At 39.9% G+C, this 18,754-nt stretch overlaps 1 protein-coding gene across 1 annotated transcript in view; it reads right to left on the bottom strand.

Annotated features, from left to right (window-relative positions):
* The window catches only part of TARBP1 (TAR (HIV-1) RNA binding protein 1), a 204,069-nt gene that overhangs the window by 85,223 nt on the left and 100,092 nt on the right, over positions 1-18,754 (bottom strand). Inside the window, exons 14-20 of the mRNA XM_063443373.1 lie at positions 16,828-16,989; positions 13,985-14,172; positions 12,561-12,816; positions 8,670-8,858; positions 8,045-8,238; positions 3,191-3,262; positions 216-336 (exon numbers count right to left, since the gene is read on the bottom strand). Of these exons, the coding sequence (XP_063299443.1) occupies positions 216-336; positions 3,191-3,262; positions 8,045-8,238; positions 8,670-8,858; positions 12,561-12,816; positions 13,985-14,172; positions 16,828-16,989 (1,182 nt within the window). The remainder of the gene's footprint in view (positions 1-215; positions 337-3,190; positions 3,263-8,044; positions 8,239-8,669; positions 8,859-12,560; positions 12,817-13,984; positions 14,173-16,827; positions 16,990-18,754) is intronic.

Here is an 18,754-nt window from a genome sequence, read left to right as displayed (position 1 = left end):
AGGAAAACGAGTATGTTTTCCTGGCACTATAGTGGTCCTTTAAAGCTGTGTTCCATGACCATACCCGACCATATGTGGCTTTAGTAAATACGAGAATTGCCATGGCAGTCAGTATTCAGTTATTTTCACCGGATTATGTCTATCTGAACAAAATCCAGTGTTGTGCGTAATTATCCATTGTCATCAATAAAATTATTATGAGGGGAAAAAAATACCTTATCCAGTAGACGAACAATAAAGTCTTCAAGGAATTCCCTGTGAAGGGAATTTGATCCATCCAACAAGCAAAGGAAACCAATGGCAGTGGTTCTCACATAGTGCTCATCTCTGTTAATGCTGCAAATAATAAAAAACTCAGCCAAAATATTCCTAGAACAGTGGGCCGTCATTACTAATGTCCCTTGCGAATTGCATGGTCTTTATTGAATGACAGGTTTAGGAAGGTCCAGTGAACAGCTTTCCCTCCCTGCACCCTGATTCCTCTCCTGAAACTGTCATCAAATCAAAACACTAAGACCTCAATGAATACTATCCTAGCAACCTACTTTTCTACCCTACCCTATGCCATTGTGTTATAATAAGTCACTGTATGTTGCCTGCTATGATTTGACTGTTTGTAATTTTATTGAGTTTTCACAGCAATGTTAATGTAATGACCATATGGGCTAGTCCAAAGGAAAATACAGTTTGAGACAGTTCTTCTTGACCCTTAACATGTAGTCTTGTCTCGTGATTGGAGGGGACAGCTATACTCACACTGGGGATTGCTATGCTCTGCATACTCCCCTGAGCTTTAATCACTTAGCTCTTTTAAGAGCTGGTTCCTGATACGCTCTCCTGGAGCAGAGGCCTTACCCACACGGTCCTGGAGGACAGAAGCTGATCCAGGGTGGACAGAAGACGGTGAGACTCCAGTTAAGCTATGGCGGTTGTGGAGTCTGCGGTGGTTGTGGTGTCCGATGCAGTGCTTGTGGTCCTCGGCTTAGAAAACTAGGTTGCTTGGATACTATTCACTGAGGGCTTAGTGCTTTAATGACAGTTACAGGATAGGAATCAGGGTGCAGGGAGGGAAAGCTATTGACAGTTTAATTGATATGCTTTAGTGAAGAAGTAAGTTTTAAGATTTGTTGAAGGAGTATAGACTGGGTGAAAATCTAACAGTGGGGAAGGGCTTTTCATAAAAATAGTGCAACCCTAGAGAAGTCTTTAAGGTGAGGATCTGAGGTAGGAGTACAAACAGAGGTTATACGTAGGTCTTTGGTAGAGCGTAGGGTCCTAGACGGAACATATTTGTGTATTAGTGGGGATAGGTAGGTCATTGTGTAGAGATTTGTAAGCGGGTACCAGGATCTTAAATTGAGCCCTATATCTTACAGGAAGCCAATGTAGGTACTGACAGAGGGGAAGGTGTGGGCGGTCAGGAAGATAAGCCTTGCCGCCACATTCATTATAGATTGTAACGGGGCAAGTTGGGAACACGTAAGACCACTGAGAAGCGGATTACATAAGTCAAGGCGAGAGAGGACAACGGTATGAACCAGCACCATAAACTGTAAATATAATTACAGGGTTAAGGGGACAGGGACCTTGCATCAATGGGCTGAAATGATGTGGGTTCCTATCGTGTCCATTTTAAAGCACATATGCAGGAAGGGAGGCTTGTATCACCCAAATGTAAGCAATGACTTGATATTATAATCCACGTTACTGCAAAAATATCAGCTACTCCACAGAAGCATGCACATGAGAAAATGCTTATTGGGTACTACTGTAAGGTAACAAAATGTACTATTACAAATCTGAAAAGCAGTAAAACTGTAAAAAGCACTCAAACAAGTGCAAATTCAGCATAAAAGGCTTCACCGGACCGCTACAAGTATCACTATCCTTCTGCCAAACGTGTTTTGTCAGCTCCTTTTGACTTTCACTGATGAAAAAGTGTAAAAAGGACTTCAAGCAGGCAGGTGAAACCTTATAATTGCTAATAATGTTACTGTAAATTTGCACTTGTGTGTATGAGTATTTTTACTGTGTGACTGCATTCTCTATTGTAAACTTGCAATATTATACTATCACGTTTTTCTATTGTTATGCATATGTTGCTGTGGAGTGGCTGACATTTCTGCGGGACTAGGATTATAAAGAACCACTATAGGCACCCAGACCACTTCAGCTCAATGAAGTGGTCTTGGTGCCAGGTCCCTCTAGTTTTAACCCTGCAGCTGAAAACATAGCAGTTTCACTGAGGGTTAATCCAGCCACTACCGGGATTCTCCATGTGAAAATCACAGTGAGAAGACGCTGGACGTCCATAGGAAAGCATTGAGTAATGCTTTCCTATGGGCAGTTTGAATGCGCGTGCGGCTCTTGCCGCCCAATGCGCAATCGGGTCTGACGTCGGCAGGGGGAGGGGAGGTCACCAGCGCCGAGGGAGCCCTGGAGAAAGGTAAGTGGCTGAGGAGCGACCTAATGACCCTATAGTGCCAGGAAAACAAACGAGTTTGTTTTCCTGGCACTATAGTAGTCCTTTAATATATGACCATTGCTTCATTCTGGGAGATAGAAGCTTCACATCCTGCACATTTGCCTCCAGTTGGTTATCTCACACAGTTACAGTGTTGTGAAGAAGAATATAACATGGAGAGCTGCAAACATATTTCAGTTACAAATCAGGGTTTCTGTACACGTTGTTGTGGCCAACCTGGGGTTTAATTTAATTTTTGGTGGATGTGGTGGATGTAAATTGCATTTAAATTACAAAGCTATTTTTTGGATATATCCATCTGTCCTGATACATCAGGATTATTTTACTTAAAGGTTTAGTAAAGTTTTTTCCAAGAATATGTGCAGCTGCAAAACTATATATTCGAAGAGGCAAGTACGTAGGAGCACACCACAATAAGTGTCTAGAGTAGACCATGAAACAGACAGTTAGGTAAGTATGTTAGGATGCTATCTAGGGTGCACCAGCTACCCCTATTGGTAAAACAAAATTATAATATAACTAGTTTAACAGAATTTCAAATTAAATTTAAAATGAAACTGCAAGTTAGAGTCTTGAAAATATTTGATTCTTGTATAACTGAAAATATTCTGAATGTTACTGTCAGTTTTCGTTTGTTTGATTCTTTTGTTATTTAAGCATGTTGCAGTACAGGATGGTTTGTTTCTAGAACTTAAGCAGGCTTACCTCTTTACAACAAGGTTTGCAGCACAATCCTTTCCCAGACTTTCAATAAAGATATGAATATCCTGAATCAACCTTTAAAAGGAACACACAGAAAGGAGAAGTTTATGTACTTCTAGTTATAAGGAAATCAAGACAGATGTGTTTAAAGTGGACCTATCAACTTCAAAAGTGCATAAAATACAGTGTGGACCATAAGTAACAGATAGGGAAAGTTTGATTGAAAGATCACATCACTAATTCTGAGCTTCTATTGACAATACCACAGCTGTCATATGAAGTCTAGAAGAAGAAAAAAAGACCTGTCTGCAATATACTAAAATTTAAGGAACTGCAGTCTTGTACGTAGGGGTTCTAAAACTTTACCTACATTTTATTCAAAATTCATATACTACAAGAACAGTTTTCCTATGGAAAAGCATTGGCAAGTTTGATGATATCAGCCAAAGTGAAGAGCACACTCATAGGACTTTAAAATCAACAAGATATCGTCATTTGTTTTTGTTTTTTACAGCTGTGCAGAAACATACATTCACCATTTCAGTCCCATTAACAAATTTTATATCATGGTAGTTGGACTGAAACATTGGTTATATGCAAATGCACATCTCCTTAAAATAAATTAGCTCTTTTCTTTACTTTGAAGCCCTACAAGTGTGAGGACATCCAGTGTCAGTTAGGCAACTTTTGTTATACTGTACTTTTCGAAATAAACCTACGTTTCTATGAAAACTTAAGTTTTTGTTTTTTTGCGGCCCACATAAACTTAGACCTTGTTTATTTGGCCCGTGTTAGCCTTTGAGTTTGACATGCTTGGTCAACAATGTGAGATTTCCAATGGCAGACCAGACATAAGATCATAAAAGTACTTTAAAGAAAAAAAATATATAAATGTCTACCTCCTCTACTGAAATCAAGAGTAAAACCTGCAGCTATTCTGAATCTAAATGGGAAGCAACCAATTTCCACAAGCAGAATTTTTTTTCATTGGACTGCCACAAACATAAAAGCTAAATATACTGTTCAGCCACAACATTAAAACCACCTGCCTGGGGGGCGTGGCTGACTACGCTACTGAGCGGTCGTGCTTCTGCTGAGCTCCCGCTCCATAGAGAAAAAAAACGACTTTTAGCCCTAAAATACACGACCCAAGACGACTTCACCTACCCTGCAACCTTGCCCGAGAAGAGATGGGGCGAAAAAACAGAAAAATCGCCCATGCAGAGGGTGCAGGCCACTCCGATATTCGCCTGTCCTTTCAAAGGCCGTCCTCACAGGCCAGAGCAAACATGGCGCTCGGAGACCCACGCGGCTCCAGCGACTCTGAGCCGTCACAAGACGAGGAACGAACTCAAGCGCCCCAGGCCTATGGCAGCGTGTACCAGAGGACGGACTCGGACTCGGATCCCCCTCCACTAAAGGGGATATCAAAAACCTCCTCCGAGATCTGAGGGAGTTATGGAAAGCGGACCTCGCAGGAGTACAGGAGGAGATTGGCGGCCTGAGACACCGCATGGGAGCCATAGAGGCCAAGGATAAGGAAAGAGGGGAAACATTAGAGGACACGAAGACCCGTTTAGACACACTCACCCAGCAGGTGCAGCGCCTATCCCGCACGGTGACATCCCTAGAAATCCGACACCGGAGGAGGAATGTCAGAATCCGTGGGGCACCAGAAACGGTGGGACAAGACGCCTTAATAGGTTTCACCCGCGAGGTACTTGCTGCACTAGGCCTCAAAGATGAAGGCGGATCACCAACCCTGGTCACGGCTTTTAGAGTCCGTAAAGCCCCTACAGCACCCGCAGTCGCACCGCGAGACATCATAGCGGTGACCAGGGACATCAGTGCGAAATCCTCCATCATGGCCCGGGCCAGGCAACGACCAAACCTGCAGATAGCCAATTGCAGGATCTCCATATATGAAGACCTGCCCTTTGCGGTCCTCCTAGACCGGCGCAGATTCGCACCCGTAACCCGGATCCTGAGAGACAGAGGAATCAGGTACCGGTGGGGGCTGTCGGGAACCCTAGTGGTGACGCTAGGGGACTCCATACACACGCTGACTGCCTCTGAAGACCATACGGAATTTCTACAGAGCCTCCCGCTGCCGGACCCGCACACCGCAGCACAACAAGCGACAACGTCCCTGAGGACTGCAAACCATGACCCTAAACAGAAACGCGGCCTTAGTCAACCCGGAGTGACACCTGACCAGGGGCGACGAGACCCCCCAAAGGACTCAGTGGACAGAAGGAGAACACTGGCTGGTACCCTGACTGGGCCACCTGATGCTTACTGATGGTCACACAGCTCATAAGCACCTACTCCATACCGAGTACCAAGACCGACTTGCTCTCATTCCCACTATACCAGAGACTCTGCTACTGAAATAGGGTTTCGTTATATCAGGGTTTTGTTTTCTCACACTTATTGTTATTACTTTTATTATTATTTTTCTTTGTTCTGTTATTTATACTGTTATCAGACTGGATTCATCGTCTAGGCCTACACTGACAGAGACTGAGCGTCCCCTACCAAGAGACACTCAAGCAGTGAGTAACCCCCAGACACACCCCCCATATAGGCTTACCACCATGGGACACAGGGCGTCACAAAATGATCCAGTGGGAGACAGCACAGAGATGACCCTCCTGGAATCCCACACAGAGCCTGACTTCTCCTACACCACCCCCCTCCTAGACACCCACACCCATATAACAAGACACGCAAGTTGGAGCGACAGACAACACCACGACGAAACGAGGGCGTACATAGACAACCCAACCCGACAGTCACATTCTCCACTGGAGAACTGAAAAGGCACCATACACCCAAAGCCCACTAAAGACCCAGACTGAGTGCCGCAACAAACTAGGAACCGGCCACATACGAAAGACACACACTGCAGGATACACATTGCAAGATGTTTCCATTGCTCTTTCTTTTCCAATTTTATTCATTTTTATTTTTTATTTAATTTTTTTTTTTTCTCCTCCTCTTAACGTATTACCATGTTAATGATACTTTAATTTAATTTAAACGTAACCTGTCTAATCCATATGACTGTAAGGTATCCCTTATGCATACCCAAATAAGGACAAGACACGTATTACTTAACCACTCACTTCATAAAACTGTGCTCCTAAATGTCATTACGCTGTATATTATGACACACCCGCTACTGCTGTCGTGGCACAGCGGGAATGTTTGTTAATTCTTATTGCACAACCAAAATAAAGAATTAAAAAAAAAAAAAAAAACACCTGCCTATTATCATGTAGGTGCGCCTTGTGCTGCCAAAAGTGCTCTGTTGCATCCAGGCATGGACGCTACTGAACATGCCCTGTGGTATTTGGCAGCAGGACATTAGTAACAGATCATTAAGTCCTGCAAGTTGCGAGATGGGGCCTCCATGGATCAGAATTATTATTCCAGCACATCCCACAGGTGCTCAATCAGACTGAGATCTGGAGACTTTGGAGGCCAAGGTAACACCTTGAACCCTTTCTAATATTCCTGAACAATTATTGCAACGTGGTAGAGTGCATTATCCTGCTGAAAGAGGCCACTACCATAAGGATACACCATTGCCATGAAGGAGTGTACGTGGTCTGCAACAATCTCTGGGTAGGTGGTATGTGTAGGTAATATCCACATACATACCAGGACCCAGGGTATTTATAGAACACTGCCCAGAACATAGCACTGCCTCTGCCAGCCAGAATTCTTCCCACAGCGCTACCATCTCTTAATGCTGCTTGAATCTCTTCCCCAAATAAATTATGTGCACGCACTCGGCCAACCACCGGATCTAAAAGAAATTGTTATCCATCAGACCAGGCAATCTTCTTTCATTGCTTAATGATCTAGTTCTGATGTTCACGTACATATTGAAGGCATTTTCGGCGGTGGACAAGGTTCATTATGGGTACCCTGACAGGTCTGCGGCTACGCAGCCCCATATGCAGCAAACTGTGATGCACTGTGCATTCAAACACCTTCCTATCAAGACCAGCGTTCGTTTATTTTTATTTTTTTTAAGTAATATGAGCTACTGTAGCTCTTCTGTGAGATCTGAGCAGATTGGCTAGACTTTGCTATCCACATGCATTAATGAGCTTTGGGCACCACTTTATGTAAGTACTAATCACTGCATACCAAGAACACCCCACAATGATTTACCCAGTCATCTAGCTATCACTATCTGGCCTTGTCAAAGTCACTCAGACGTTTTTCAACTGCACATTTTGCAATACATCAATTTCAAGAATTGACTGTACTTGCTGTCTTATATATACCACCACTTGACAGGTGCCATTGTAAATATAACCCATGTTATTCACTTCACCTGTCACTAGTTGATCAGTTTATGATCACTCCATGTGTTCCCTATTAAGAGTTAATAAGTGTGTAGGGGTTTAGAAAAATACCCCTCTCTGTTTCATTATTAATTTTACCTTTTTGCTGAAAACTGCAAGCAAGGTAAATTGTTAGTGTAGGACTCACCTCAGAGGTTTTGCCTTGACGTGGCAGGTGAGTTTACACTTGAAAGGCCATACTGTGTGATACTAGCAGTTATTTAAATGTGCATAGGGATATGGGATAGTGCGCAAGTAACTTGTTTTCTTTGTTTCTTATTATTTGTATTCGAGAGGATATATACTATAATCATTGCTGTCACCTAGGAGTAATTTGAGTTTTAGCGCAGGACTTAATTTTGTAAATTTGTTTCCAGAGTTTGTTTATTGGAACTAAAGCTTGAGAGGATATCTTTTTTTCCTGGAATCTAGTTTTCAACCTTAAAATCCCATGAAGCTACAAAACCGAGAAAATACGTAAATAATGTTATGTTACCGTTGATCTCTTCGGAACACCGTTCCAAATGTGCATGCTTCAATGAGAATTTCAATGTAGTCCTTTGCATAACATAATGCACTTTCCTTAATAGACCTTTTAGATTGATCAGTCCACAACTGACAGCAGAAAGAGACCAAAACTTGGAAAACTCCCATTTTTGAACAGGACATCTCAACTATTTCTTGTATGAGCTGGAAAAAATGTAAGCAAGTTAGGCATTGCATTACTGTGGTTTCTTGCCATATAAGACATTTTAAAAGCGAAAGAATATTTGTGCATCTCTGGGAAATTATCGTTTTCCCTTTTGAATGCATATGTCAAGAAACACAAATGATGAATGCTTAATACATTGAACAAATAAATAGTTGTCAGAATAACGATTTATTCATTAAACATTTTCTATAATCACAAAGGCTACCAGGAACAGTACAGTTTATCTATCCAAAGTTCAACTAATTCTACAGTGCTGTCAAAGATGTTTCTATATTTTAGAGTTATGTCACTGCTAAGCAATGAAAATCTGCAGCACCATGCAAGAGAGTCCCTATGCAGTGGCTTCCACCACAGTTTGGAGGTGAACTTCGTCCTGTTGACGAAGAAAAAAACAAAAGGGCAAACATACCTTTTTAATCTGGGCAAACATTTGATCCTTACTGGAAGCTGCAGATGAGAGGACTTCATTACTGAAGACAAATTCAACAAAAGCTTTTAAATTTGGCCAAAATACCAACTGTGTTGAACACAATGAGGAAATCATTTTCCAAGCTACGTTAATAGACTCCACACATAAGCTTTCTGAAGAAAGGGTTACCTAAAAAAAAAAAAAAAGTAAGAATTTGAATGTTGCAGTTCAATCATATATTAAGTAATCCTGTGTTATTTTAGTAGTTCTTCCATCTTGGATGGCAACTATTTACTTAAATTTCTGATGTCTCAAAATTGTATCAATGCCCTATACAAATAAATCCTCTAAGACCTTGTTTTTCAAACAGTGGCACACGCAAGTGGTACATGCACCAAAGACCAAAAGCTGGCTTAGTGACTCCAGGATGTGGACGGCTGTGCGCTAAGGCAGATATTGCACCAGCTTACCCAGGCAGCAGGTGCCTGTTCTGCCCAAATACACAGTTCTATGGGGAGAATTGAGGTGGAGGCAGCAAGGGAGCTGTCATTTTTAAGATCATCCAGCACTGCTACCTCGCGCACTGCTACCTCGCGCCCTGCAGTGATACCTGGGAGCCGGGTAATGACGTCACTCTGGCCTAGGCATCATTAAACAGCACATAGGGGAGCACAAAGAATACTCAAGGGACCCCAGGGAAAGGATGCCAACTGGACCCCAAAGAAAGGATCCACTACAGCTTTCTTAAAGGGAATTAGGCTGGGTGGACTTAGATAAAAATAATAAAAAAAACAAACAAACAATTATACTTTGTGAGTGTGTCAGAGAATGTGTTTGTCAGTGAGTGTAAGTCTGTCAGTGTGTGTCAAATCAGTGTACATATCCATCAGTGAATGTGTGTGTGTGTGTGCGCGCGCGTGTGTGTCTGTGTGCATATGTCTGTCAGTAAGTGTTAAACCACGGAGAGTGTGTGTTAGTGAGTATCAAATCAGTGAGCGTGTGTCTGTCAATGCCCTATATGTGTCAGTTTCTTGTGTGTGTGTCAGTATCTTCTGTGTGTAACTGTGCATGTGTGTGTATGTGTCAGTGAATGTGTGTTAAGTCAGAGTGTGTCTGTCAGTGTGTGTCCTCTGTGTGTGTTTGTGCGTGTAAGTTTCCTGTGAGTAAATTTGTGTGTGTCCGTGTCCCTTGTGTAAATGTGCATATTTGTGTGTCAGTGTGCTCTGTGTATGTCAGTGTCCTCTGTGCGTAATTGTGCGTGTATCAGTGTCCTGTATGTAAATGTGTGTGTCAGTGTCCTGTGTGTAAATGTCTGCTGTGTGTGTCAGTGTACTCAGTGTGTAAATGTCTGCTGTGTGTGTCGGTGTACTCTGTGTGTAACTGTGTTTGTCAGTGTCCTTTATGTGTAAATGTGTTTTTGTCAGTGTCCACTGTATGTGTAAATGTATTTGTGTGTGCCAGTGTCAACAAATGTATGTGTGCGTAACTATTATGTGTGTATTATATTTTCATTTTGTGAATTTTATACTTCATTAATAGTTTATACACTCCTCCTTGCATAGACAATATTCACATTATGTGGTATTTATTTTTAAAATAGTCTTTACTACCTTTTATCAGGGTTTTTCTACAATATTGGATTAACTTGAATATCAGTGTCTAGACATTTCATTTGGAATTTAAATCAATAGAAACTACTTTCTCTAGGTAGGGGTATTTCGGAATGTTTTAGACCTGTAAAAAAAAAAAAAAAAACATGGAGAGGGGGAGTAAAAAGAACATAGGGAGGGGAGTAAGAAAGACATGGGGGAGGGGAGTAAGAAGGATGGGGGGAGTAAGAAGGACACAGGGAGGGGAGAGTAAGAAGGACACGGGGGAGCAGTTTTAGATAATTTGCACATGTTTGTGAGAACTGAAAAATGTTAATGTGAGTGTGTGTGTGTCTGTTAGTGTGTGTGTGTGTGTGTGTGTTTTTTAAGTATGTTAGATTTAGTTATTGAGCACTTTTTTAATGTATATTTGCTTTTATGGTACAGTGGTGTTTTTTTGCAAATGTTCAATTGTTGAAAATGTTCAAATTTTATGCACAGTATATGCAACAGCAGTATTTGCACTGTAAACATTTTTTATTGATGCACAGTATATGCAACAGCAGTATTTGCACTGTAAACATTTTTTATTTATGCACAGTATATGCAACAGTAGTATTTGCACTGTAAACATTTTTTATTTATGCACAGTATATGCAACAGCAGTATTTGCACTGTAAAACTTTTTTTATTTATATAAAGTGTGGGTGAACTTAAACTCTATGGCTATGCTGTGGTTCCTATAGGCTTTGCGTGCGTGGTGGCCATTTTGCTTGGGGCCCCCAAATTCCTTCAAACGGCCCTGGCAGTGGCTGGAAATCACTTTAATTTAATATTGGATTTTGCCATGTTACTTTAACATCTTGAAAAGTAGAATGTATAATTTTGTTTCTGTTAGTAATGTGTATGATATCAGTCCAAGTCTACCATATATCTATGTTTTTGATTCAAACACATTTGTATTCCTTTGTACTGCAGGATTGTTAAATGTTCTATGTTTTGTTCCTTTTCATCAAAGCTAATTAAGTCTTCATCTAATAAGTTGGGAAAAACAGTGGTCATAACTACAGAATATAAATGGTTATTATATTAAAAACAACAAACTATGTAATTATATTTGATGGATGTGTGGGCTTATATATAAATACACACATACATACACATTACATCTACATCTGGTAACTAACGTCAAGAGACTTAATAAAAGGGACATCTTGTAACTAATGTCAAGAGACTTAATAATATTTTAAGAACCATAACCACTACTGTTTATTTTAGGGTTACAGCCCAAGGAGTCTTAGGGTCTGGTCACTTAATTTCCCAACACCTAAAGCCTGACCCTTGTGCTGCTGCCTAATCATACGGAAGTATAACTTCCATATTTTCATTATAAATGCATACAAATATGCAGGACAGTAATGTGCCGTAAATGATTTAGCCAATTACCTGCTGCATATTACTGCCATCCAAATTTGGACAGATGTCAATAGGTAATACAGCAGTGAAACCTCTGCAGCCAAGGGGCCAGGTTTTGCTGGTGCACCCCAGTCTTTTTTCACTTCTTTTTCTATTTTTTCAAAACTGCTGAAACATGTTTGACAAAAAATAACACAAGGACTGCACATATAGATTTCCTGCACCACAAACAATACAATAGGTATATACCGTAATAATTATATATAAATATGTAACAAGATTAGTAAGCTTTGAGTGTCCATTGAATACAGACCTGTATGAAGAAGAGTACCTGAAGGGCTACACCATTTCCTTTCAAACGTAATAGAGAATGGTTTAAACTCATTAAAGACTGGGCTTCTTCAGGTTGAGATCTATTTTGACATTTCCAGAGCTGATTGTTTAATTATTCACATTTCATTTATAATGGCACTTAACCCTACTTCAGCACCGTAGCTTCAAAACCCACATAAATGAAAGTATGTTGAAGTTCAAAGGGTGGGAAAATGTATGGTTATAAGCACCTTATTATAATTTTTTTTAAATGGATGAGTATGGCTTGGTTGGGCCAGGTAGAGTAGATGCAGGCATACAGATTAAGCGCTATAACCATCAGTAAACAATGCGGGTTAAGTAACACATTGACCTTTTCAATTAGATGTGATTGACTTAACTATAGTGAATATAACAATCCCATCCAATCCCTTCTCTTCATCCAGATTCAAATCATCATTTTCATAAAAATAATTTCTGGCAGACATGTACTCCACGTATTCTCTCCTGTACTTTAATATACCTTTTCCTAGCTAAACTTTTGGCTAAAGCATTAATTGTCATTAATATTTACCGTTGGTACAAGTTGTTTCATGCAATTTAAAATTGGCAAGGCTTGATCAGATGGGATAATGGAGAGAGCATCAAGAGCTAGTTGCAGAGTTGCAGTCGGTGTATCAAAATGGCAAGCCAGGACAGACGATTTTACACTCTCCAATGTGGAAAAGTTATTGAGATGCTTGAGAACAAAGTGCATGCAGACCCATTGATCATGTAGATAGCGAGCAACGATTTTACCCCATCCCTGAGAACTGGTTTCATCCACAAATCTAAAAACAAATTAATATGTTTCACCACTATGACAGATGCATGTTACTTAATTTAAGCATATCAAGATCAAAAACAGTTCACTTTGAAAAATTTCAATAATTTGAGAAGATGAAAACACGTGTTTTTTTTTTATTGCATATTTAACTACATTTTATTGTATTTTATACCAGTTTAATAATAAAAGCTACGTTTTTATCCTGCTCCTGGATGCCCTCTCACCTATAACTACTACATTTACTACATCCTTGGTGAGGAAACTAAGCACTAAGCTTTAAGGATTGAGCAATACCACATTTTATCTGAAGCGCAACAAACACCCCACTTCTACCCGATATCACTACCTCTGCCACGAAGAAAACATTGGCAGGACTGATGCAGCTATACAAAACAGCACCTAATTTTATGTTGTGTTATCGTTGCTTAGAAGTGTTTTGGTTTTTATTCACAATATTGTTCAAGATCCCAAAGAAACAGTTTCTATAAATAAGACTGTTAAAAATAAAGAAATAACAATAATGTCATAATCCCCAAAATGTGCATTACTGGTGATGTTAGAAGACTGGCATGTTAAGCCACAAACATTTGTAAGAATGGTTACTGCCGAGCATACCATTATCCGTTATGAATTTAGCTCTAAAGAATAATGAGGGTATTAATTGCATAATGTGGTTTAAAACTATTTTGTAAGTAAAATTCTGTCCCATACCTAACAAAATATGTATTATTACTATCAAGCAAAGTTTTTTTTAATATTGACCCAAAAGCACCCATGGATGTGCTGGTCCACTTCTTGAATTAACATTGTTGATTCACATCTCAGATAATGAACCTGAACTCATGTGACATTATAAACACAAAACTAATTTTTGGTAAATATAAAAAAAAAAATAATATATATATATTTTACTATAAAACATTCAATTTACTTTGACAGCAGAAAAAAAGTTATTTCAGATTTTTTCATGTCATGACTAAACCATAACAAACAAATGGCAAAATGTAGGCACTAATAACCATTTTTAGAAAAAAATTCCAATTCAACTATAGCCAAAATGTGGTTATCTTAGCCTTAACTTTGTATTTTGGTTTGCAATACACTAAAATGTAATGTTTACTGAACAAACCCAATTATTGTGAATTACAAAGCTATTTTTACTGCAGAAATACCTTTCATCATTATTTGTAGGCTTTGCAAGGACGTTATTGAGCTGTGCAGAAACCAAGAACTTGCAAAGCACATTGGCAAAATCAAAGGTCTCCAGCTGATGTTCATGAGCACTTGAAGCAATCTGGCACACCAAAGCCAAAACAGCCATACTGACCACCTTTTGGACTTGATCTGTAATATCTGGATACTTTTAAAAAGAAATATGTGTCACTGTACATCAATAACAATCATGTGTGTAGATATTAATAAATACAAATATCTGATGACATATCTACATTTCCAAAACCTATGAATTAAAAGCTGTCCTTTCTATTTCCCAAACAAATTAAAAACTACTTTGATAAACACAAATATTCCCAAGGGAATCTGGCTCATGTTAGCATGTTATCAAGCAGTGGCTGTAGATGTCTGTGATGCAAATTCATGGTGCAAATACCCCTTTCCACCACATGCCACAGGTGCTCTGTCTGGTGGCTGTGCAGACAACTAAACTCAGTGCCTCATATGTCGAACAAGCTTGAGATGGCGTGTGCATTGTGAGACGGCTCTAAATTTTGCAGGAATCAGCCATTAGAAGATGGGCAGGCTGTGGCCCCTAAATGGAAATGTTCACCACTCACCTGGCCCTCTGCAGTCTCATCACACGTGGATGTTACACTTCTGTAACACCCACCTACTGTTCACCCTTGCACCTCATCTGCCCTACATTGATTTGCCCTTCTTGTGGACACTTCCCCAAGCATGGCAAATCTACTTCATGACTTTCTTGCCAGTGTCTGACCGAAGTGATATCATGACATCATTCGCTGTGGTTGCTATGGATGAAGAGCATAAGAACCTCATATGGCATGTCTTTTCTGCTCTCCCAGTCAATCAATTTCCTCTGCATTGAATGTCTGCCGAGGAATTGAGAGACAGATGGAAAAATAAAACTATTTTTAAATAGGTTTTTCCTCCAAATCTATCAATGGAATTTCAAGCTCTTTTCAAAGAGCTAAAGTAGATTTGCCCATGACAGGTTCTCTTTAAATAACTTAAATGTATAGCAACAATACACATCTAGGCTGTGGCTCAATTAAAAAGTGCTTAGTTGGTGTTGGGGGCTCTATTGTTTGTCACAAAAACTTTTCACACTGCCAAAACAAGACAGGATGCACCCATGCTTGGATGTTGCTTTATGCCTAATCCTTTTTCATGCTGCTTATTTTCTTTAAGCCCCAAACCTCCCCATAAGCACTAAAAGAATTCATAGGCTAAAACTTACCTGTAACCCAACACTGGATGGATCTCCTTGAACAGCTTTCCACTCCTCCTTCTGGTGTCAAGGCAGACATCACATGGTCCAATCACAGAGAAGCCTATGTTTGGACCATTTATCTGGCTCAGAGCATATGAAGGGGCAGAAAAAAAAACAAAAAAAAAACAGAGCTTATAGGGAGGCAGAGAGGCCTTCACTGAAGGAAGGGAGTGGAGATAAATGCTTCCCCTTACAGGCTCTGCGTGCAGGGGAGAAGCTAATTACGTCTGTTGCAAACGTATGTACTTTTTGCAGAGAATTGAAATGTGGCGGTCCAGAACAGTGTACTGAGCTGCCAAAGTCATGTGTGCATTGAGTGTAACTAGCCTCAGAAATGGTGCACATATAAACTCCTATGAGTGGCCATGGTGGTTGCAGACATTTTTTTTATTGTCCTGTCAGCTTGATCAAGTCTAGCCATCCTCCTCTGACCTCAGACCTTCCAACTGTAATGATTTATGTAGGATAGTCTCGATTTGGGGTGTTGTCCCAGTGTTCCAATTTCATTCTCTGGTGTCCCTAGTGACACTAGGGAACTGTCACCAGCCAGCACAGTCTCGGCACATAATTAGACATATCGTAAAAACATGGTGACTATTATGAAGGATGATGTTGAATAGAAAAATATTTTTACTCAAGAACCATTGCTTTCAGGGAATTTGATATATGTTTTGGATTGTTTTGAAGGGACATTAAGCACCAAAACAATTTTAGCTTAAATAAGTGGTTTTGGTGTATATATCATGCCCCTGCAAAGTCACTATTCAATTCTCTACCATTTAGAAGTTAAGTCACCATAACAACGTAATCTAAATTACGTTTTTATGGGGTGGTTGGGGGGCCCCTGGACGCTCTCTTACCATTAAACCATTCTCGAACTGTTTAACTGATCTCCAGGTCCCCCAGGCGGCAACCGGCTTTTGGATCTCAGTTACAGAAAGCGAGCAGTGCCGCCAGGCACTGAATGCATATAGTGGTAGCTTCCCATTGATAAAAAAAAACATGCCTTTTTTTTTTAGCAATGGGGAGCTACTGATTGGCTTAGATCTGTTCAGCGGCCCTTCACGCTTCCTGTAACTGATATTCAAAAACTGGATGCTGCCTGGGGGAAATGGAGATCGGCGCTGGAGAAAACTTTTGAGGTTAAGCCACTCGAGAACGGTTAATCCCTTCAGGTAAGAGTGTTCCCAGGGACCTTCTGGCCCCATAATAACTTTATTTAGATGAAGTCGTTATGGTGACTAGAGTGTCCATTTAAATCACTGTGTTTAAGCAGCCCAAGCCTCACATCCACTGGCTGTGACTCACACAGCTTACCTACACACTTCCTCAAAAATAAGTCTAATTGTTAGACTTCCCTGAGCACATAAAGTGCTGAATGTAAGTCATTGTACCTGGTGCTCTGTTATTTGTCTGTAGCATCCTCTTGAGTTTAATAAAAAGTTAAATTAACAGAGCAGTAGATTAGAACTTCTAACAGTAAACACAGTGTGCTGTACTATCAGTGTTCTACATGGAAAAAAAAGCACTGAAATCAAAACATACTTGCTTGTCATTACAATGCTGAAGATTTTTGATTGATGCAGTCATCATAGAAAAGGCAAAGCTCCATACTGAAGGATTTATTTTCCAACCAAGTCTTAGGGATAATTTTGCGAACTCAGAAAGTATTGCAAGATATAAATCACAACGCTGTATGTCTACAATCTAAAATAAATTGACAAACATTATTTTCATCATAGTATATGTTGAAGTAAATTCCATCAAATACAGAAAGGAGATGGGCTTTAGCTCAGTATAAGGGGGTGGAGACGGGGGAGGGGCAAGCTCAGAACAGAGAAGGTATGTAATGTTGATAATTCACAAAAAGTACAAGTGACTCATGATATTAAATGTATGCTTACTAATGCAAGGAGCCTAAATAACAAAATGGGGGAACTAGAGGCAATAGCATACACTAAACAATATGACATTATAGGCATAACTGTAACATGGTGGGATGAGACATATGAGTGGGCAGTTAACTTAAATGGGTACATGTTATTTAGAAAGGATAGGAAAAACAAGAAGGGTGGTGGGGTATGTTTGTATGTCAACCATGAGTTAAAGTCAAATCTTAAAGGACAACTATAGGCACCCAGACCAGTTCAGCAGGTCCATCTAGGGTTAACCCTGCAGCTGTAAACATAGCAGTTTCAGAGAAACTGCTATGTTTAGATTAGGGTTAATCCAGCCTCTAGTGGCTGTTTCATTGCCAGCCGCTAGAGGCGCTTCCGATTTTCACAGTGAGAAGACGCTGCCATCCATAGGAAAGCATTGAGAAATGCTTTCCTATGGATTGATTGAATGCGCGTGCAGCTCTTGACGCGCATGCGCATTCAGCGGATGGCGTCGGAAGAGGGAGGTGAGTCACCAGCACCGAGGAAGCCCGGCGCTGGAGAAAGGTAAGTGTTTAACCCCTTAACCCCTCTTGAGCCTGGCGGGAGGGGGACCCTGAGTGTGGGGGGACCTATTAACACTATAGTGCCAGGAAAACGAGTGTTTTCCTGGTACTATAGTGGTCCTTTAACCCCTCAAGGACACATGACATGTGTGACATGTCATGATTCCCTTTTATTCCAGAAGTTTGGTCCTTAAGGGGTTAAGCAAGTGGAATGTGATGAGGAAATGTGGAAGCTTTGGTTGGGATATGTTATAAACCACCTAATGTTAATAATGATGAGGAACAACAGCTGTTTGAGCAAAATGAAAAAGCTGCACATCTGGGTAACACTTTAATTATTGGAGATTTTAATTACCCGGACATAAATTGGGACAGAGGGACTAGTAGCTCAGAAAAGGGAATTAGGTTTTTGAACTTGTTAAATGACACCATCATGACACAACTTGTACAAGCACCAACTAGAAAGGACGCTTGTCTGGACCTGGTTTTAATAAACAACGTTGATCTTTTGACCAACATTCAACTAGGTGAGCACTTGGGAAATAGTGATCACAATATAATGTCCTTTGAAATAAACTAAAAAAACAAAAGCACATGGAGTATACTAAAACATATACATTTTAAAAAGGCCAATTTCTATAAGTTAAGGGCAGCTTTAAAATATATTGACTGGCATAAACGCTTTAGTGAAAAGAACACTGATGATAAATGGAACATCTTCCCACAAATATTAGAAAGGTACCTTTTTCAGTATGTACCATTGGGTAATAAACATAAAAGAAACAAATTGAAACCAATGTGGCTTAGTAGATATGTAAAACAAGAGATTCAAAATAAGAAATTATTATATATCATTTTGTTCAGGAGAAACAGGGCTTTAATTTATCATTAACTATTCATATATGGAACATAATTAATTATGAATAAAATGTAAAATTTTTTTAGAAAATAAGATTTTTTTTACATTTGTATTTCTGTCTGACATTTTAGCTATGAATGTCATAATACTGATAGGTTTTACTGCAAAAA

The sequence above is a fragment of the Pelobates fuscus genome, chromosome 2 (genome assembly GCF_036172605.1).
Source record: "Pelobates fuscus isolate aPelFus1 chromosome 2, aPelFus1.pri, whole genome shotgun sequence".
Lineage (NCBI taxonomy): Eukaryota > Metazoa > Chordata > Amphibia > Anura > Pelobatidae > Pelobates > Pelobates fuscus.
Note: the sequence above shows the minus strand (reverse complement) of the source record. Positions and strands in the feature narration are given on the sequence as shown.